The sequence below is a fragment of the Bombus vancouverensis genome, chromosome 6, assembly GCF_051014615.1.
Source record: "Bombus vancouverensis nearcticus chromosome 6, iyBomVanc1_principal, whole genome shotgun sequence".
In the NCBI taxonomy this organism is placed as follows: domain Eukaryota; kingdom Metazoa; phylum Arthropoda; class Insecta; order Hymenoptera; family Apidae; genus Bombus; species Bombus vancouverensis.
This window is the reverse complement of record NC_134916.1, coordinates 1,214,111-1,236,841: the sequence shown is the minus strand read 5'-3', so window position 1 is coordinate 1,236,841 and position 22,731 is coordinate 1,214,111. Positions and strand designations below refer to the sequence as shown.

Genomic DNA, 22,731 nt, shown 5'->3' with positions numbered 1-22,731 from the left:
GGCAGAGTTCTCTCTGATTGTGAGAAGAAGTAACTAGAAAGACTGAAATTCTGTTGGCATACGCGAAAGATCGCGGCTGATCCTCTGACACCGGTAATCGAGGACTAAACTTCCACAGCAGCGAATCAAACGAACGAGCGCTTCGCACTGAATAGCGATTATCGGGCACCGGTTTAGATCGAAGAACCAAAAAATTCTGCTTCCTCTCTCGCCGCCTGCATCTATTGCTTCTCTGCCGCTCCTTCCTCCGCATCATCTTTCCTCCCTCGTTTTCTATCGATTGAACGACATTACCGTTCGCTCTCTTCAATTATTCGAATCAGCTGAAACTACTTGATTCCCGTTCGTTCGTGGCAAAGATTTCAGCCAGCGGAATTTTCGAAATTCCGTTAACTCATATCGAGTCGATTTGAAATTATGCTGTTAACAGAAAGAAGAAAGGCGGAAACGCGATGCAGGAAAATATATGTACGTGGTTGTGTGGAATATGTATTTTCCACATAAAGTATCTAGTGGTAAATCTACTATACGTTACAATTATTTTAACGAGCAATAAGAGGACAAGTACCATATTGTGTAAATGTCAATTATAAAGCGAAATAAATTTCTGCTATATGTATATGCATATTATAAAATTTGATCATTGCGTAAAATTTAAAGTAGCTGTGATTGACAAGCACGACAATGTATGAACAAAATAAAGTCTACTAATATTAATTCATACAATGACAAAACATGGTTAGGGATTAGTTATGTTTTACGTAAAATATCTATGTATGATGTATGTAGTATTAACTTGAAACGGTGTTCTTCTATTCCCTCGTAAACGACTCTTTAAAAAAGGACATACGAATGACAATCTCTGTCTCTCTTGAATTTTTTACTTCTTGTAGGATCAATAGCTTAACATATTACGTACGTATGTTTGTCGGAAAGTGAAGCTTGAATAAGAAATCGTTAAAAGTTTAATAAATCGTAACTGATTAAAAAAGATAATTTATCCGCAAATTTAAAAAGAACTGTTAAATGTATCGTGTTTCTAGAAAGTATGTAGGTAATGGTACACATGAACTACAATGTCGGTTATTCCAAGAAACTTTACCGACATTCCACCAACAACTCATGCAAAAAAAAGAAACTCGCAGCATACTTCGTACTTTCACAGACTGATAAAACGTGTAACTATGTAGACTTAATAAAATTATAAAGCAACAAATTAAGAAAATATTAATATTTCGAATAACCATTAGTATATATTCGTATAATCGATTATAGTAGGACCCGCGTATATATATGTATACCGTATACATTAGTACAGTTAGTAAGGTTGTCAGATTGTCAACAGCGAGGTTAGGCGCGCAATCTGAACTCACAGATCGCAAATAGCGATTTATTCATGCGAGAGGAACAAACAAATTCGATGACACTCCTACGGGCATGAGATCGTGCCGCTTTCTAAACCACGGAGCTTTATCTAAATCGACAGGGCGATATCGGGTCGTCCGTTGTCTCTCGATCGACTCACCTGGAACGCAGCTAGCGATTCCGATACTTTCTACCAGTCAGATGTACTATCTTCTCGACGTGTAATCTCGACACGGTTCGCTATAACAATCCCCTACTGCTTTGATGATAACAATATGATAAGACGGCTTTTTCATTGAATAATAAAACGCCAGAGGAATTTTTCAGATCAACGCCCGATACCGGCTCGAATACCGTTTGAGCATCGCGCGAAAACTTTTAAAATTCCTTCTATCTTCTGTGAAAGTGATTGAAAGATAGCACTGACACGCCAACGCTATTCCTTCTATTACGAAATTAAATGCTAGATAGAGAAGGATAAGCGCGAATTTACATACTTATTTCACCCTTAGTCTTACCATATCGTAGTAAAACAATTTAACAAATGACAAAGTAATAGTAATATCACAAAAAAAGAGACTCATTGTAAGATGTACATATTGGAACCTAGCTATCTATCTAATAATTATCAGGTACTTCAAATGTTTCTTGTAACCTGATCTTAACGATTAGCCAAACAATCAAAATATTAGAACCAGCTCTTTAATCCCAAGGTCAAAACAGAGCTTTTGTCGATTTAAGAAATCATTAACGTTACAGACATTCACCCAATTCAGCCAATAATAGAATCACTCGAGCTTCGATCGATCGTTCCAATAGATCCAGAATTCCAAAAGCGTTTCGTGGCAATATTTGCCGTACCGGCCGTTAAATCAATCTATTTCACGAGGTCCATAAAACCAATGAAATCATTGATCTCATTTTGTTCGGAGATCAAACGAAACGCAATATTTATCTTGCTAAGAACTTGCGCTCTCGTGCGTTCCCCCTGATGAAGTAAAAATACCTATTATACAGGGTGGTTGGTAACTGGTGGTACAAGCGGAAAGGGGGTGATTCTACGCGAAAAAAGAAGTCGAAAATATAGAATAAAAATTTTCTTTTAATTTTTCCATCGAGACAACGATCTACAGTGAGATCCGTTATAACGAGACGTGACAAAGTGCACGCGTACCGAGCGAAAATTCAAAGTCGATTTTCTCGAAAACAAAGCCTCAAACGAAGAATTTTTATTCTATATTTTCGGCTTCTTTTTTCGCGTAAAATCACCCCCTTTCCGCTTGTACCACCAACTACCAACCACCCTGTATATATCGTAATTTTATTCACTACTCCAATTACGAATGAACGTTTGTAATATTCCATTACATTCAATTACAAAATCAAAATTTATATTAAAATTAATATAATGTGCACGTGTGTGTTACATACCGGCACAGAAAATAGTACTTTTACAAAATTACATATCATCGAATAAATTTTATGAAATATGTATATTTTATGGAAAAACTAAGGAACACCAGGCAAATGCCAATACAATTCGTGAAAGATACGTAGATAGAGAATAATAAAGTTAATAAAATAACAATCATCGTTGTTACTAAAAATTTTCTCTGATTATGTGAGCATTTTTATACTCTCGCGGTATATCATTACGAGTGTTAGGAAATAATCGGAAAAGAAAAAACGGAGATAGAAGATTGATTTATATGCCTGTTATATATCCGTAATAACAATAACCATGGCGAGAGCAATTCTCTGGTATACAGCGCGGATTAACCTTTCCTAGAGCGTGCCTATCTTTGTCGTCAGACGATGAACATCTCTGATAATAATGTGCCAACATTAGGGTTTCTCCGCAATTTCATCGGCCAATTACCTATACACCTGTTCTAGTAGTTAATTTTGGTATTCTGATCTTATCCAACTGGCTGGTATTTCGAAATTGCGAATTTTTACGTTCCTACTAGCGACTATTAACATCAGAATTACCGCTATAGATACAAATACAGGAAACGAAGAGCGCAATATGGATGTAAATAACAATTTTACCAGAAATATCGAAATAATAGCGTACATCTTTAAAACAGTTACGATATGAAACTTGGCAATTTCATAACTTTTAATCTTTTAAACACTGTCGTCTTGCAAACGTAAATAAATTTCGATTTTATAGCGTATACGCGATAGCAATGGACAGCAAATGTAACTCACTCAAAGTGGATATGCGTGTACGTAGGTATGTAAGTAGGTGATTATAAAACAAAAAGATGAATTTTGTTTAACGAGTATAGATGTTCGTACGATGGAAAAGGTTAAATATAAACTTACAGTATCTTTGGAAAGAATGCGATGTTGGAAAAAGGAAAAGAAAAAAGGAAAAGGAAGGAAAAAGAAGAAAGGGCAAGATAGTCTGCATTAATGGGATATCTGTATTGTAACATAAACAGAAAATGCCGTTAAACCACGGATGGTAAGAGAGTTAAAAGCGACATGCAATTTCAAGATTGTGAAACTTGTCACGCCTCGGTAAGAGTTACACTACACGACGGGTAATGAAATTCTCGTGGAAACAAAGGTGGTTAAATGGGAAAGAGGAGAGATGGAGAAAGGCCAACGATGGGAAAGAAAAATGCGGGGAAAGAAAGACGAAGCAATGCCAAGCGAAGCAAAGCGAGGTAAAGCAAAACAAAAGCAAGGAATGGAAAGCGAAGTAAACCGACAGAAAAGTCGAGGCGCGGTGACGAGACAAGTTTCATCGAACGGTTTCTAAAAGGCGATGCCAACGAGAGGCCATTTAAGGGAATCCTGGGCAAAGGTGTCGGTGACCTCGTTGATCCTTCAACTGGTTTCAAACGTATCCGCGGAGGATCTTTTGTCGATTTTCGCTTTGCAAATCGCGACGAATGGTAACGAAGGAAAAAACGAGATCAGGGGCTCGTCTTCGTCGATAAGAGGGGCTGGAGAGACAGTTTAAAGTTTAAGGTGTGCAAAAATAAAGAAGAGGAAGGAACGAAGCATCAAGACACACGGCGCGGCGCGGCGCGGCGCGGCGAGACAAGGAGAAAAGAGAAAGGGTAAATCTGTGGATGTCGAGCGTGCACACCGCGCATGCGTGCGCACGGGTATGCGGTCGCCGTTTATTTCGGGATGAGCGCGAACTCCCTATCCTTCCCAAACGACTGCAACACCGCCTCGTTATTGTTGTTACTGTCGTTGACTCGGTACCGTTGCCTTGCCAACTTCCACCCGGTTAACGACATTCAAATTGCGTCCCTCTACCACCCTGTGTTTCACCGTTCCGTATAACCTTCTTCCCTTTTCCTATTATGTCTTTCGTAAGAGAGATCGGTCCGAAAGAAAAAAGTATCTCGTAAGTCGTAAGTAAATCGTAAGCTGTAAGCCGTGAGCGATAAATGCACCGCCACCCTCCGAAAGTACTTACCTCGAGCGACCCTCTTCTTCAGTCTCTTATCCTCGGCGGCATCGCCAATTCGATTCCAATTTTCTTACAACCACTAATCTTTACGATGGTAAACGCAAATAATTTACAGTTCAGTTGACAAACGATTAAACAGACGCTAACTTGACTAAAATCTCATTTTACCTTAAACAAAAGAGTACACGAGTGGAAAAAAGCGCACAATGAGAAATATATCTTTCTATCGATACACTAGGTACTCGTTATCAGACGAACGAACTAAAATTCATCACGTACATAGTTATGTATATGTATATGTACATGTGTATACCTATACATAAATAATTTTATTCAAGCACGCGTAATCGTCTGGTATTATTGAAAAAACTGGTTACATTGGAAACGTTTATGGAACGTGTTTCTCTTGACCACGACGACATTGGCAGCCTATCTCGTTTTATCGAATTATCGTTGATTTGCGCGATACGCGGTCCGTTTCAGGTACAAGACGCGAGAAATAGGCCATTTTTAAAAGAAACGCGGGTATTTCTATTCGGGTAGGGAAAACGGGTAGAGCAAGCGATGTTGCACAATTTACGTACTATGCAGCATCGGCAGCTACGACTAATATTTTAATATTTCGTTGCAAGCATACGTGCGTGCGTGTCTTTGGAGGGGCAAAATGGCGCGAAAACGGGAGCAAAAGAGAATTCGGCAAGGCATAACAATCGTTGCGCCCTTTCCATGTAGGCATGATAGGTTTGGCAAGGAGGCGACTATGGAACGAACTAGACGCCGTGCCACACCGCACCGCATCAGTCACAGCAGCGATAATAAGCGCGCGTAAATCGAGCTTAATTCGCGGAAGAAGTTGCAAAGTGGAGAGAAACAGCAGCTAAAAGCGATGCGAATCTTCGAGCGAGAATATCCGCAAATCGCGGAAGCACCTGTGCACCAAAGAAAACGTGTCCACCGAGTCGCAGAACAAGATCGTGAACGCGTCCGTATCCGCGTGTATGAGAATGCGTGCGCAGTGTGCAGTGTGCAGTGTGCAGTGTGCAGTGTGCAGTGTGCAGTGTGCAGTATGCATGCACACGCGTGTATACGTGCGTGTGGTAATGGTAATGCGTACGCGTAGACGGGAGAGAGAACGCGTGGTGCACTCTCGAGACACCGTGTTTCACGGCAGACCGCGTGGCAGCTCCTGGATTTATTTATACGTCTCGCGTACCTAGCTACATACATACATACATACATACATACATACGAACGAGCCTGTGGTTCGCGCCGCGTTCGGATAAACACCCTGCGCGTTGCGCCAACTATCGCCTGTATTTATGGACGTCCCAGCAACCTTTCGATTCGGGACGCAACTAACGCGAATTCAAATTTATGCTCACCTGGCTCACGCTCCAAGTCTCTCGAATTACCACCGGAGTTTCATCAACCCTTCGTTCGATCGTTCCATCATCTTTGACAAGCTACACCGACCGTAAGGCATATGATAACGGAGTAGGATTACATGCTGATGCTGACTTTAGACGAGTTTACGTTCGTATTCGCTTCGATTCGTGAGTTATTATTCTTCCGGTGACAAGTAGAGCGGGCAAGATAGAGAGTAACCTCGAATCTAACCCAAACTGCGGCGATTATTTATGAGAAAAAGATACCTCGATCGAAAGTCGAGGACGAGACACTCAAACGGCAGATAAATAACATTTCTTACTCACTACCAGTCAAAATCAGTTCGTTATTTGTTCAACGCGATACTTTTAATGTCTTACGAAAGGAACGCACGCACTTCCTGATAACTATTCGCTTTCACACACGGGTGCTACCTACAGCTTCTTAAATCGTTTCACCTATCTAACAGGAAATAAACGGGACAACAGTTTCTCGTATCGATCTTGCTGTGCGATATTTTCACGACGAATTCTCAGAATCCTTGAAAGTTCTAGCATAATCGCAATCTCTTACATAACAGTTACGTAACAACACTCGTGTAAGACTTAAAGAATTTCGTAATTACATACCGTCGTAATTTCGAGACTGTCTGCATCTTCTCACGAACAACAGACTGCATGGCAGTATGTATCTGAATCTCTATCTTCTGCCAGAAAACACCTTTTTCTTTCTACATCGTATTGCACTGCGTTCAGAAATATCTTCCAAACGAAAATGTCGAAGATTTTTCTAACATACGTATTTGCCATGATCCTCGAGGACGAATCGCGAATCGAGAACATTTTACACGCATTTGCAATTTGCGATAGAAGCTTGAAATCGAAGCGCAACAGGACGTAGAATTCCATCTAAATTTATTGTTTCGATGATAATACCATTCATCGTAATGCTAACCGCTTGCTTCTCTCTGGCATTACCTTCAATAACGCAACTTGATGTATTTTAATATATGAAATCATATCCAAGAATTTTACTATTTCCTCCGATATCTTCCTCCTTTTTCAACTACTTTTTTAGCTACATAGCTAAAAAATTGTCAGAAGAATTCTGTGATAGTTAATCCCGGTGTAAGTAATTTTGAATTTCTTCGAGAACGTTTAGAATCGAGCATCGTTTGTTCTTGTACCCAACATATGTTACTCTACTACAACTCATATGTTATTCGCGTCCCGTAGCATTCGACAGAACCTTCGCGACGGTCGTTTGCGTGGTCGACGACGTTTCTGAAATTGAAACCGTGTAAAAATTCAGCACCCGAATAGAAAGACTCGTGGAATTTCCAAGAGAGGAAATCGGAAGGGCGCGATTCGGTCTGGCGAGAAGACGAAAAAGGCGGGGCAAACGCGTGGTACGCGCGCGAAATTCACTACGGGGGTCGAGCATACTCTCCGTGAAGCTGATTTTCTCGTCTTGCGGTGTAAATCTCGAGCGCATATGCAATGTATGCGTAGGTATGCGCAACTCGATCGTACGTACGGTCTACGGTGTACAGCGTACAGTGTACAGTGTATAGTGTGCAGACACAAACGCGAAAATCGACGCGGTGAAAAGGCCTCTCGTGCGACCGATATATGTACATATTTCCTTTTCTCTTGGCCGCGGCTGTAGCCACGACTGCAGCCACGACTGCAGCCTCCACCAAACACGAATGCATCGTATACTCCGACAACCAGACCGGACCAAATTCAAATCGTTGAAAGTACACTTTGTGGTTCTACGACGAATAGCAACGATCCTGTTACGGTGAACTTGAATCGGACCCTTTGAAACTCTTAGCCAGACCAACGACTCGGTATCGGTTTGATAAAAATAATGTATCGAACAGGCTTTCGGTCATAAGGATCATGCATATCCAACCATTGATTTTCCGCTATGTACAAAATTACAGAGCCGTATCTCGTGTTTGTTTCAATTTTTATTCGTTCTATTCGTATTATTCATTTTACAAATAGCACCACTCTGAAGTTTATTATACCGCATGCATTTATTTAAGATCACGATAGCGAATTTTCCATCCATCTTCTCATCCAACCATCTTCTCTATGAAAAAACCTGTTTTAATCCTTCGTAAACGTAATTGTTTAACATGTATTTATCTTGCCTGTCACCCCAAAGGCAATCATCGTCACAGTTGTCTCATCGGTCTCGTCGTCGAAACATTTATATCTTAAAAGGGGAGTAAATATCTTCGAAACGAACTTACACACTCGCGTATACTACTGAAGCAACAGAAAAGATGAAAGAGAGATCGAGGGTGGAAAAGAAAAAGAAAGAAAGCAAGGGTGGGTGAAAGTGAGAGGGGAAGAAAGAACCATTCATCTGAAAGGTCGCGACGACTCCCATTCATGCAAAGCGCGTCGGCCTCGCATCGCAAGGAAGAATAATCGTTGTACGTTGTACGAGCGTCGCGTCGGCGTAAGACCACGGGGACCGGGCAAAGAATAACATTCGTGCGGTCCCGAAACGTGTCAGGAAAACAGGAGTACTTACAAGTGAAAACAATCCGTCATACGACTACCATTTTGATTTTGTCGAAAGTTATCTGTTATTTCTGCATACTTTTCGAATTATCTGTATCAACTTTGTTCGCTTAAACTTTTTAGCTGACCAATTTGCAAGCAACGTTGTTTCATCCAGTTATTAAACTTTGCTAACTGGTTGTTACAAATTTTATATTCTGAATCGTGTTACGTAGTACGATACGCGTTCGAATTACTCACAACGATAATATAATATATTAAAAACGTCTTTTACGCATGCGTGTATGTACGTACCTACTCATTATCACACAATTGAATCCTTTTTCTCATTTATAGTTTGCTTTAGTTGCAAACATCGTTTTCTCCGATAAAACATCCGATAAAAGTAAACTTGACTTTTACGAGTTATTTCGTTGCTTAGTCTAAGGACTAACGGCACGTAATGATTTATACGTACATAAAAATAATGAAATAATAAACAATATTCACGACATCTACTAATGCCACAAAACTCAAACTCGAACAATCAAGAGAAATGGAATTTCATTAGCTTGCCCCAAAAGTTCCTCTCGTTTTATAAGGAAATAATAGATGCACAACATTTTTTGTTCTATATTATTTTATTGAATTACGTATGATCCATTTTGTTCTATCGGAACAAACGGAACGGAAGAAACTTTTGAAACAATCATTAATATATGCATAAACCTAATACCTACCTTCGTATCCGTTTGTCACAAGTAAACCGTCGTAACTACTTTCAATGCTCAAAAAGAAGAAAAAAAGGGAAACAAGGGATTGGCGATAAGACGCAATGATGAATCCGCGTAGCAGTGAGAACGAGAACGAAATTCAAGAGGTGCTCGTAATTAAGTGGTCGGTTAAGGTGAAACGTAGCAAAGGAAATTCGAGACAATTTTCTCGCAGGAATTGAAAAAGTAGAATACTCGAGTATAGGAATGCTGCGATGGCGAAGAAATACTCGGCTGGTTTTTACAAGGAATCAACGCGCACCGGGTGCGTTCAAGTTTTCGAAAATCTCCATCAGAGAGGGGTAAACGTGCATGCTTTTTATGGAAACGACAACAACCTCGCCAGACGATGCCAACTACCGACGAAACTCACGAAACCCTCGAATCGCGGCAAGAAGTGTCCAATTTAAAATGTAAATTGCACCGGATATTTGGCATATCGCGGTGTGCGCTGCGAAATGGCTGCGAAATTAAAATGTAATTTAATTCGAACTCCCTTCCTTCGTTTCGTCACCCTGTTTTCTTCCTTGCCTCTCTTTCCTCTCGTTCCACTCTTTTTCTTTTTTTTTTCATCTCTCGTCTCTGTCACGTATACACGTACTCTGTAGCTGAACGAAAGCCGTTTACGTTCACCTACACAGCGTACCACCTTCTTTATCGATTCCCCGTCTCTCGAACGGTATTTCGTCTCTTCTTTACAAGTGCATTTCACAACGACTACATATTACCCGTTCCACTACCACGAAACTAACTCGTTGTGTTCGCAGCGAAGGACTATGATTTCTGATTTCTCTATTCGTCACGCGACACAGAAACGATGCAACTTTTACCAAAGCTTATTATTAGAAAGCTTATCATTCTTGCCACTATTATCGTTAACCCCTGTCAGTCTTTACGTGCAAACGCCAAATTTTGCTACTTTAAGCATACTTAACGTATATATTTGCAACAAATTACGTATGCAGATATAATCTAATCGAATCTCAAAACATCTTTATATTTGCCTATATAAGTATTTTGAAAAATCCGTATCCTTTACGAAAGATATACATCTACATTTAAAAGACCAACTACATACGTACGTAAATATACCTATTTCTATAAATATAAATACGTCTCCAAAATTTCACTTTATTCCATTATCATTACCTATTATAGAAATAGTTTCTCAATCAGTATGTGCAATCATAATAACGTTAGTTACAAATTCGTCGATTATTCAACATGCAGAAGGATGCGATGAATTTTCGGCAAAATTATATACCTATTGACTTGGAAAAATAAAATTCTATCAAGAAACTTAACGTTCTGCGCATATACTTAGAGATAGATTAAATATTCGTAAATAGTTGTTAACAAAAAATTGACCTACGCGATGCGAGGAAAAAAACGACGCGATCCAAGTTGTATTCCTACGGATGCCATAGGCAAGCACTCATAACCATCACCATAGCAACCGTTTAATTGGAAAAGGATCCCCGTAATAAAATCGTCGAGTGTTTCTGTCATTTACGTAATTGTTCACAGAAGGGCGCGACGAATTTCAGGCTAAGCCTCTTCGTCGTTTTCTTCTTTGACTGAAATTTCTGTTGGCAGGCAGGTACGTTTCTAGCTGAAACTGGTCGCAATCTGCTCTGTTTCTTTTACGTAATTCCATTCTTTTTCAATTGTCGAAGTTTAGTTTTCGATCATCTAGGAATCGATGTACGTTAAATAAGATCGGATAGGTAATTGCACTCAAAAAAAGAATGTACCGATTTACACTCTGCAAGCACATATATACATACGCTTAATAAAAAACGTACACAGAAACATACATGAATACCTATACGGAACATACCCTATTTAAGTATGCTCGTACAGATAAAAAATTCTACCAAATGTCCAAATTGGACAAATTGTGAATGTGAAATTTTAAATAAAAAAAAAAAAAGTATGCTCGTGTCGTTTGATACCTTTTTCAATCTCTATCATCATTTCGGTGATATAGCTTCGTCAAATTGTACGAAACACTCTGTATTCGCTACAAAAACGTTCCTATTTTCTTTATAAATTACTAGTTACTACCTATCATTTACAATTTAATTATTTTACATTATATTATATCTTTTTACGTTGCAACATTTTGCATATAGTGTACCGTTTGCTACAAAATCTTGACAAATTCTCTATCGAATTGTTACACGTTAATGATTAACATCAGAATACGATTGTCCACTAACTACAACGAAAATACCCTGGGAGCGCAAAACGTTTTTAAAAGTATTACACGAGAGAACTATTAACTAGAAAAATTGGATATACTTAGCTATGTCACGAGTAAACGAGAAACGACACAGAGTGAAGAGCAGGAAAAAAGGCAAAGGAAAGCAAAAAGAAAGAAAGGTATAAAAGAGAAAGAAAGGAAAGGGAAAGAAAGGAAAAGGAAAGAATGAAAGAATAAAAAAAGAAGGAAAGCACGGAGCAAGAATTACGGTACATATGCATGTATATATAGATACGCGTATAACTACGCGTCGTATAAACATAAACGAACCCTTGAGAACATAATTCATTGCCGTAAATAGCAGTTACAGTTTACAGCGTTCCGTGTCACATTAACGGCAACACACCTAGGCCCCCCGAGATCTGTCTTTTTCCACCTTTATCCAACCGAAACCTTAGAAATCAATTTACAGGAAGATAGCAGAAGCGTGCATTGACATGAAATAAATCGAACGAAGAAAAGTGAAACCATGTTCCAAGTTAAACACTCCTATTAACCGAGGTCGTATTCGAAACGCGGAATTCCCTGTAGAAAATGCGAACGAAATCGTCACGCGAACTGAATAATTCACGACTGGTAAAAGATCGATTCCGAATCAAACGTTAAATGTACTAAGTCTATGAATGCTTAAACCAATCAATGTCAGATTATCTAGAATCTACGTTTTCGAACAGTGTCCAGATTTTAGCCGCCTGGTACAATCGAACCAATACCACCTATTAGTGAAAAATCTTACAAATCACCATAAACATAGTTACGAGTCACCGTTATATCTACTAATCAATTTTCTTGCATAGATATAACGGTAAATTTAGCAATAAACTTTCACGAGTAAATATTACAAATCGATCGATGAAAATTCATAAATCCTTAAGCGATCAATTTGGAAGAAAAAGTTCGTTTTCCAAGACTCTGCAAAAATTTTACGATATAAAGTTTGACAATTCATAAAATTGCGATCATTATGCAATGAACGCTTACAAAGCGTATTACTAATAATATCAATCATCTAACTTGAAATTTATAATCTGTCAATCTCTACTATATGCGTAATAGTGTTAGTGTCGATAAGATATTATGCGAGAAGATCTTGTTAGTAGAAATGAAACAAAGCAGTAACGTAAAGAACGATTATTGTAAAGTTGGTACAGTTTCACGATAATAAGAAACCATTAATTTAAAAAATTAGAGAATAGCTAAATTAACAGGCCTGCCTGAACAGCGAATACCGAACAGAAAAGGACCTGGAAATCTCATATTTCCACGAGACACGTACAAACGTACATACGTACATCGTAAAACACATACTGCCGCTTGTACTACTCAAACTGTAAACTCTAGCATATGTTACTTAAGCGCTTAAACGGCGTTAGCTTATGTTGCAAGAACAAAAAGGCGTGCAGCTAGGAAACATTGAAAAGAACTGGAATTACTTTATATTGCGCGTACATTTGCCAGAAAGGGCACAGACGCTGCATGTACAGGAGTAAAATTTACGGGCCTTATCCGTTTCCTGTTTCTTTTCTTTTTCTTTTTCTTTTTCTTTTTTTGCACCGATTCGTATATACTATATTACCAAAGCGTTGCTTGCCATAAGCATGACATTTATGAGTTTTGTCCTCAGTGTACCTCATACCTCATAATATATTGTTCATATTTTATACATTTGTACATACTTATATACATATAGGCATACCTATACATATAATACATACCTCTACAGAGGAGAATGCACAATGTAATTCATTATATTGTATTAAAGCTATCAAATTATAGATATTCTTTTTAGCATAGCGTTTATTTGTTGTACTATTTTCTTTTATTTGTCGTATCTTTATATCTAATATTAATCAAGAGTCTAGCGAAAACTTCTAGGACACGTCTCTATAGTAACATATAATACATTTTGAATTGTACATTCGCTGCACTGGTTTTCTCTTTTTAAAATGTTACGAATGAGATTAAGTGGAAATAACTACGATCGTTTAAATAAGTTTTAAGAAGTTTCAAAAAGTGAAGTACCTGAAATACCTGTCAAATTTTTTCATATCTTTTTAATTAAGAACGACATGCAACAATTTTCCAAAATTATCGTTTTTCGCGACATGAAATCCTCTATGATAAAAATTTTACTTCATTTTCTCTACGAGTGCCCAATATCTATAGGTGTATCTATGTATAATCACAGAATTTGTTATACAGATGTACTTGATCGAATAACGATAATTAGTTTTAGCACGAACCAAACAGTTTCATTGGTTCTTAAGAGTGTCTCAATTATTGCAATTACAAGGTACGACCAGGGATTCCGTTTCGTTCTCATTTATACATTTTCACTGGAATCGACAAATGGGAAATTTCATTTGGAGATATTTCACTGAGAATTGCCAATTACATGGTATTACGTACTTACTAACATAAATTGGTCAGATCGAATCAGACTTCTGCCAGTAATAATTGGTATTAACAAATCAAATCTATTTTCATCAAGCTATTAGAAACTCTCAATCTGTCTACTTTATTAGTAAGCAGATACATATCTACTACGAGGCGACATATGGATAACGTTAACGTTTTTAATATTTTTAATATTTCTCTACGAAATACATATAAAATTGATAAAAAAGAAGGCAAAGAAACGAAGTAACAGCACTTTTCATTTTTTTAATAGATAGATATCCAAACTATAAAAGGTATAAACAATAAAGAGGTGGTAAAATAATTTTTTAAAATGTGGATTACTTGAAAGATCTTGAATAATTTTCAAAATAATAATATATCCTGTGAAAGTAGTGACCGATTAATCTGTTACTTGAAATCGAAATGTTTCGAAAGTCGTCGTTCCCGTTTCGCAACACTTGCGCATCTATCGATTGTATGTATTAACACTTTTTCAAAATAGAAAGTGACATAGAATAAAATGAAAAGGTATTTTTAGAATCGAAAAACCGTGACTCTAAACGTATTTTTTCAAAAGTTGCACAACATTTCAAGACATTTCATTGTACGTATTTCCAACGAAAAATTCACCGCTTTACAAACAGGTACATAGTTGATCATAGTTGACATTTGTCGACATCTAATCTTTAAAAAAAGAATGCTACAACACTAATGTCGCGATATTGCGTAGCCGGCGCGGATCGCGGTTGTCGCGCGAAGAGGGCGTCCTTTATCGATTCGAAACGATTTTAGAGGGTGGTTTGCCCCTGACGTTTTTGATTTGAGCATACATCCTCGATCCGAGTCTCGAGGCAACGCTTCGCCGCTTCGAATTAAGGGGTGAACCGAAAGGAGTGCCCCCACGCCCTACCCCTAGGGTCGACTCACGGACAAAACAGAGAAAGGGAGTAAGAGATGGCATCACGAAGAGTGAAACGGAACACGGAGAATCGGGATACGAGTACGAGAATCGAGAATGGAAGATGCGGAACGAAGGATAGAGGAACCAGTCACCGAAACGAAACGAGAAACGAACTCTTCGTCGTGTTCATTTTCTATCGTTTTAAGCGGTGCGTGACCAAATAATCATCCCGAGTAGTCAATATATACAAATAAAATTTTCTATCGTTCGATATACGTACGTGTATATATACGTACCTATATAAAGTATTAAAGATAGAAAAGACTCTTATAGTTTTAATTTTAAAGTATATAAAAGTATGTAAAGTATATAAAGTATACTTTTAATTTTAAAGACTTCTAAAGACTTTTAATTTTGCACACGTACGAGGCGTAAAAAAGATTTCTACTTTCGGAATCAACCGTGTATCGGCTGCTGTAACAGTTGAAAATCTGAGATCAGCGTTAATTACTCATCTTAATATGCTTGAAAAGCCTAAGGAAGGTTATACCTATACACTTACTCGTACATCAACGAAAAATAGACAAATAAATGGTGCAAATTGCTTCGACCTTTCAGAAATATGAATACGTTCTATTTCTAAAGACACAGATGTCTTTTCGATGTTTTGTCGTGTCTCTTCTCTCATCTTAAATAGAAATCGGATCTCTTATAGGTCATAGGTATGTACGCGACTTTGCGACATCGGAATTTGTTCGGCAGGAAAATATTTTGAATGAAATATAACCGAGATTGAAAGTATCCGTAATCCCATAGGTACAGATGAAAATGTTCATTCTGTCGGAATATGGGCACCCTTTACATTTGAAACTACGTCCTTTCGATTGTGGATTATGGGCAATACGGGACGATTTACAGCCAGAGCTTCGAGAGAACGCGCAACTCGTCAAAATATCTATATGTTACTCGCAATCAGAAATACTTATAAGAAATGTACACGATAAATACCGTAACAAGATATAGGATACTACATATACCACGGAGTACAACACCCGGACGAAACGAGATATCGCAACCACGCATACGCGTCGTATAAATAAAATAAATTGAAAATTAGTTAAACGATCACACAACGACCCAACTCGATCGTAAATCGTGAAAAATCGCTATGAATGAACATCGGAAGCACCTTACGTGCGTGTAAATCTAAACTATTTGGAACTATTTCGAGGAAAGCCGCGGTAATCTTTAAGCATGGTTCGTGCACGGGCACGGGAATACTAAGTGTTAAGCACACACGTGTTACGTGGAAACGGCGGAGGATCGACGGAAAAGGTACCGGCACGGCACGGCGCGTCGCACGTTGGAACCGTTCTAGAAAACACTCAGTTCCAAGTAATCGAAGAAGCTTGAAATTCGATTCGATTCGAATCGAGAGACTCGAATTAGAGATTGGAGATAGTGGAGGGCAGCTTGTAACGAACAGAGAGACTAACCTTTGCATTCGTTGGCATCTCTGGCAGTGGCTCGTGCCCATGGTCGATCGAAGTGGAACGGGCGACACCTCTCGCAGTCTCTGCCGGCGGTGTTGTGCCTACACTCGCAGGCGACCTCGCCGTCCTTGCCTTGGATGCACCTTGCCGCGTGGCCGTTGCACTTACACCTGCCGCCGACGGCGAAATCCGAGACCGCGTAATGATGAGCCAGCGTGCTGGACCCATGATTGCTGGCGAGGGTGCTGCTCGTACTGGTCGAGACGGTGACCGCCGCCGCCGCCGCTGCAAACTCGCTCTCATCGTCATCAACCGCGTCGTTCGATTGCATCTCTTGCGGCGCGATAACCTGGTGTACCGAGGGCAAAGCGGTCGCCAATGAATCGAGCAAACCAGCACGAGCGGGGCTCTTCTGTTGATTCTTCAACCTCTCTTCTCTCTCCCTCTCGCGTTTCGCCAACTCCTCGAGGCCGAGGCCATGATCGCGGTCGTGATCGTCGCCAGTTCCACCTAGTTGCAAGACTTGTTCCTGCGACGGCTGCTGGGGCATGTGAAGCCGATTGAAGACGACGCGAACATCGGTCGCGGTAACCCAATCCTGAAGAACCGGCGAGTTATCAAAGTCGGAAGCCGACGGCCGGCCCTCCAGGGTGCTGAACGCGATCCTGCCGACGGGCGCGAGACCGTTACCACCGGTATATCGATGACTGTCGGTGCATCTGGCCTCTTGCTCGTTCGCCTTTGTGATGGTGGCGCGATTCGGTCTGCCGTATACTCGCCGACACTGAGACGAATAGAACTGGAACGGTTGCCACGTCTTCCCGTAGTCCATCGATTTGTAAATCGCGATCGAGTCCGGCTTGGCCGCTTTTGGACAGAATTGCAGGCTAACGTAGGTCAGTTCGTATTTCTTTCCTAGAGAGAGGGTCAAGGTCACATTGTCTGGCGGTGCGGAGAAACTCTGGGAGGTGACAAGAGGCTCGCTTCGCCAGCAGGTCACGTTGTTGGGGTTGCTCACATCCGTGAGGTAGCTCGCAGGAAATCGACGTCGCGGCGTGCTGTCGTCGCAGATGTGGCACTGACCTATACCCGTGCTACCACCCGGCTGTTCGATCACGTCGCAGTACCTCGTGGGCCCGCCGCTTCCACAGGTCGACGAAGCCTCCACCGCCGCTCCAAATGCCGCGTTCACAAAATTCGGGATGCATCGACGCGGTCTGTCCTCGTCGTAGCACGGGTCCGACGGATGTTGTTGGCTCGGGAATGTCTTCGCGTAGATCTCGCTACCCGCCAATGCGTTCCCGCAATCGAACAGAATCACTCCGCAGACGATTCCCAACAATCGTGCCTTTGCTCCACTCTTCATCTTCGTTGAGTTTGTTCGCGCGCGATACGACTTCTCTCTCTCTCTCTTTCTTTCTCTTACTCTCTCTTACACGACTCCTTCCCTTCTCTTCCCTTCCCTTCCCCGCCCCTCACCCTCCCCCACAGCCCCTTGCTGTGTCACCTACGCACAAACCGTCCTTGTCTCGTTCGGCGATTATTTCCTCGCTCTGTTCTTCTCTCGGGTAAAGCGACACCGTTCGAGTTTTCGATCCTACCGAGTTTCGAATCGTCGATCCTACGCTTCTCTCCTGCTCGTCATATCGACCGATCGATTAAACTTTCACGATCAGAGTGTCGATGCCCACCACGAAGCCGCTCGCTTCGATTTTTCTTCCTGTTCGCATTATACCGGAGGGCTGGCGAAAACAAAAGCAGCGGTCCCGCTTGCGAACCACACGCGTTCCCTCCTTCAGGACTAGACTAGAAGATCTTCGATTCGAATTTCGTCGCGATAGCGATCGCGATTTCGAAACGAATTTTTCCAATGTTCGTTCAACAAGGACGATTCGACACAGGCTAACCAGCTTCGATATATTTCATCGAGCGTCTCTCGCAATCAGGTGTATTCGATTTTCAAGCGGAACGCGCGTGTCAATTTCATTCCTAAGCGAGCCGTGCAATTGTAACGAGTCGGGGGCGCGTGCGCGTGTACACGCGACGGCTGTGTTTCAACATGAAACGTTCGTATCTCGGAAAGACGGAACACGGAACACGGTACACGACGCGCGGCTCGCCACACGATCAGAACCAGCGCGATGCGATGCAATGCGATGCGATGCGATGCGATGCGATGCGATACGACACGAAGAAAAACGAAAAACCGACGATCAACGATCCCTCACCGACGGCGGTTCGCCGCTAACTGAATCACCGTCCTTGCACGGTGTGCATCCGAACTGTTCCGATTCCCAGTCCCTCTCTGACTCGCGCTTCTCCCCACCTTCGCTCTTCTCTCGCTCACGGCTCACGGCTCTCCGAGCCTCAGTCTCCCTCTCTTTTCCCTTTGACCGTCGGCTCGCATCCTCTCATCCAAGACCAATTCCTCTTCGGCCAATCCGGCGACGCCACTACTCGCAACCACCCCACTATTCTACTACGCGTTCCGCCACACTGGAACGAGCTTCGAGGATCCAGCAGCCACGCCGCGCCGCGCCGTGCTACCGGAAACCAACCGACCACTGGACCAGCGAACGATATTCTCTTCGCTCCTCTTTTCGTCCCTTCGCCTCCTCCTATCATTCCTCGCCGCCTCGACTCCTTGCGTTTACTTACTTGGTCCGACGAAATTTTTCGAGGGCTGCGACAACTTTCAACCAGAATCATCGTTAACCTTGATCGAGCCTCCATTTTGCTCGATTTTCGCTTAGACCGCGCCTTACCTGCGCGAATCCATCTACTCTCTAAGTATCTTCATCGTTAACCCTCCGTCACGAGATTTTCTCTTGTTCGCCAAGACAATTCCATTGATTAAGATTATACGCGATCGTAATTTTGATTCGCCATAGAGAAATTAAGAGCCGATAGTCGCTACAACATATTGGTCGAATATGTTTAATCTGTTAATTTCACATCGTGGATAAAACTAATTCATTAACGATCGTGTAATTGGAGATATTATCAAGGTACTAGCACCGCTAACCTGTTAATTAGTTAGCGTTAGATCGCTAACAAGTTCACCAATTTTCAGCTGAAAACGAACAGTGCCGTACACAATAAGGTAATATTACCTTAGCCTTCCTGTAATTTACTCGCTATAATTTTCTCCCTTAACTACGAAAGAACGAGATAACTCGTGTTACCCAGAAAATTGACCATAGGTATATGTAGCTCGTTTACCGAAATAGCGATTTATCGCTTTGCAACAAATAAAATGTGAAGACACGACAAGTGCAAATATAGTTTTCAAAGCAACGATCTGTCGTCCTTTAAAAGAGATACGCCTACCGAAAAGATAAGAATCGCGACGAAGTGGGGAATAAAATTATAGTTTAGAATAGGTTGAGGTCGAGAAAAGCAGTTCTTAGCGTAGGGTTTGTTTCGCAATGGTCGTGTCAGAAAGGAGACGAAGGTTCCTTTTCCTTTCCATCGATTCGATAGGAAGACAGGTCCTGGTGCTTGCATGGATTATGGAGCGGGTTCTCCGAGGGTCTATTGGCCGAATTGGCGAGTGAAAAAAAAGCAGAACGGGAATGCAGCAGATACGGCGCGACGTTGAAAAGCAACAAAGACAAGATAAAAAGGGAACGGCCGAAACTTCCGTAGATCGTCACGCGATGCCTACCTCGAAGAAAGTCTCTCGTTGATTTCTACGATCACCGCCAATTAAACACAGCTTCAAATTTTCTAAAACGAACAAAATCGGTAGTTCCTACAAAATCTCCGATCGACCGATACTCGGCATATGTCACTTTGCTTAAAATATTTTCATTTTCCTACGCTTCTTGCCCTCCTTCTTCTCGAATACAATTTATATCGTTAAATCAGTTACCCTATACCGCGATTGCTATTATTCTCCTTAAAATAAGTTAATTACCTTGCGATTGCGTATATCTATATGTTATTTACTAACGTGATTGAATATAAGTAACTTGTACGATATTTTGTTGCTAGGATTTCCATATAAATTTTGTAAGAGAATTCATTTGGTAACGCTGAACAATATGAATACGAACAACAACAACATAATACACGTTTTACCAACTTATTTTTTCAAATTTTTATTATTTCAAATGGAATATTTTAATTTCCAGCTGCTTTTAATTTCTCTTGCAATTTTTACAAACTTTATTATACATATACCTAGCATCTATAACCATGTACACATAGGTATACATATGTATATAAGATCTACAATTACTCTTTGTATCATTTGTTTGTTTGTTATCCCTGTTGCTATTTTTCTTTTTCCAAAATTCTAAAACGTAAAAATTAGACGATGATGTCTCCGATGGTGTTACTCTGTCGAGATATTAAGTATAAAATATACATGTTAGAAATAGGAGTACTTTCAGAAAATATTAGAAAAAAATGTACTTACATGTTTATTACGTTATTTTCATTTCTTGAGTGTCTTACCTCTTAACGTACATTTATTCACGTACATTTTTTTAGGTCAATCTATTTATGGAAGCGATACAAAAAAAGATAGTAACGTATTCGAAAATATCGTTTAGAGTTTTAGATGTATCTGGTCGAGATATTTAACATTTGCCTGCAAACCTTTGTCAAATGTAGAAAAGAGCTACTTCTCGACGAGTAAAATTCTTTGCAAAAGGTATCAGAAGCATTATCGCGATATTCCAACTCATCCCTCGACTCAACAATTCAATTCATTCAATGGCAGTCTCCTTCTCTATAGATTCTACACTATAGCAACCTGCGTTCATTTTAAGAAACCGATTTCATTTTGAAATAGTTCTATGTATTAGGTCGTCCGAAAAGTTTCTTTCGTTTTATAGGGAAATGATGGATGCACAACATTTGCCGTTTTATATTATTTTATCGAATTATTTATGATGCATTTTGTTCTATCGAAATAAAGATCACAACATTTGACAGATTAGGTTTCACGTTTGTATAAAGATGCATCGTTGTAAAAGCCGGGTCTGTAAAAGAAAGACACTTTTCGGACAACCTAATACATACCTGTTATACATATACGTATTATTTACGTAAAAACTCCGCTACGCGTCTTCTGCGAAGTTAAAGTAGGATATTTATTTAAGATAAATATATGGTTACGTATACCTGTATTATTACGTTATAAAGTGTAGAGTCTAGCCTGAAGGTTACTATGAAACATCCTTTATTATATAGCGGCAATTGGAATAAAATTTATTACGTTATAAGATTGTTAATTTCCATTCTTTTTCCTTTTTTATGAAGTTGTTCGGTAAATCTATACGAAAACTATTATTCTTCCCCTCCTGATTATTAGACACAGAAAAACATAACAGATAAAATAACAGATATCTCTCGTGTATAAATACTTTCATACAAATAATTAAAAAATCATCACTTATGTAGCTATACGTATATAGACAAATACCTAATTTCTACCAATAATAGATAACGTGTACCTAATTATTGTTTTTATGACATTTGCATAAATGTTATAAAGGTATTGCCGATACAAGAACAAAGAATTGCCAGAGATGGAGATGGATGAAAAATGAAATTTCAAACTTTCTCAGTCGGAGAATTATATCGCTTGGCCAGGCTCCAGGTTGATCGTTCAGATGGCAATCAGGAAAAAAAGAATGTTCTCGTAGGATCGTGAGGTGGGGCGTGCACGATAAACGGCATTCGTTAATCGAATTAATGTAATCTGAAGGAATGGCTAGGCGAGCACGAGCGGGCGTGATGACATTCTCGGTTTTAGGCTTTTCGGCTTAGGCATCTTGGTCCGGATTAAAACTTTAGACTTTAGACCGATCGACAAATGACCAATCCTATACCTCTCGGAATATCTTTCGTTTGGCCTTTTTTCCCTCTTTCCGGAGGTCTTTCAGCGAACTTCCGGTGCTTAACTTAAATTTAATACTAACGCGTCCTCTTCCTTTTTCTCTTCTTCCACGAACTGCTTAACTTTTAACGATAGATCAAACTGTAAAAAAAAAAAAAAATAAAAACTTGAGCGAACGATATTTGAATCTAAAAGAGGAAAAACAATTCTAGGTTTTCAAAATTTATACATGCCTATACGCCTAAATACGAAAAATACATGATAGAGGTGATAACAAAAAATAAATGAAACTGTACATCACGTAAAATATCAATGCATATCAATTAAAGTACATAAAA

The 22,731-nt window shown here is 40.0% G+C and overlaps 1 protein-coding gene across 1 annotated transcript in view; it reads right to left on the bottom strand.

Moving 5' to 3' along the window:
* LOC117161289 (netrin-1) overlaps positions 1-18,840 on the bottom strand; it is a 111,207-nt gene extending 92,367 nt beyond the window's left edge. The window contains exon 1 of the mRNA XM_033342719.2: positions 16,546-18,840. Coding sequence (XP_033198610.1) covers positions 16,546-17,908 — 1,363 coding nt within the window. The 5' untranslated portion in view covers positions 17,909-18,840. The remainder of the gene's footprint in view (positions 1-16,545) is intronic.
* Positions 18,841-22,731: the final 3,891 nt, after the last annotated feature.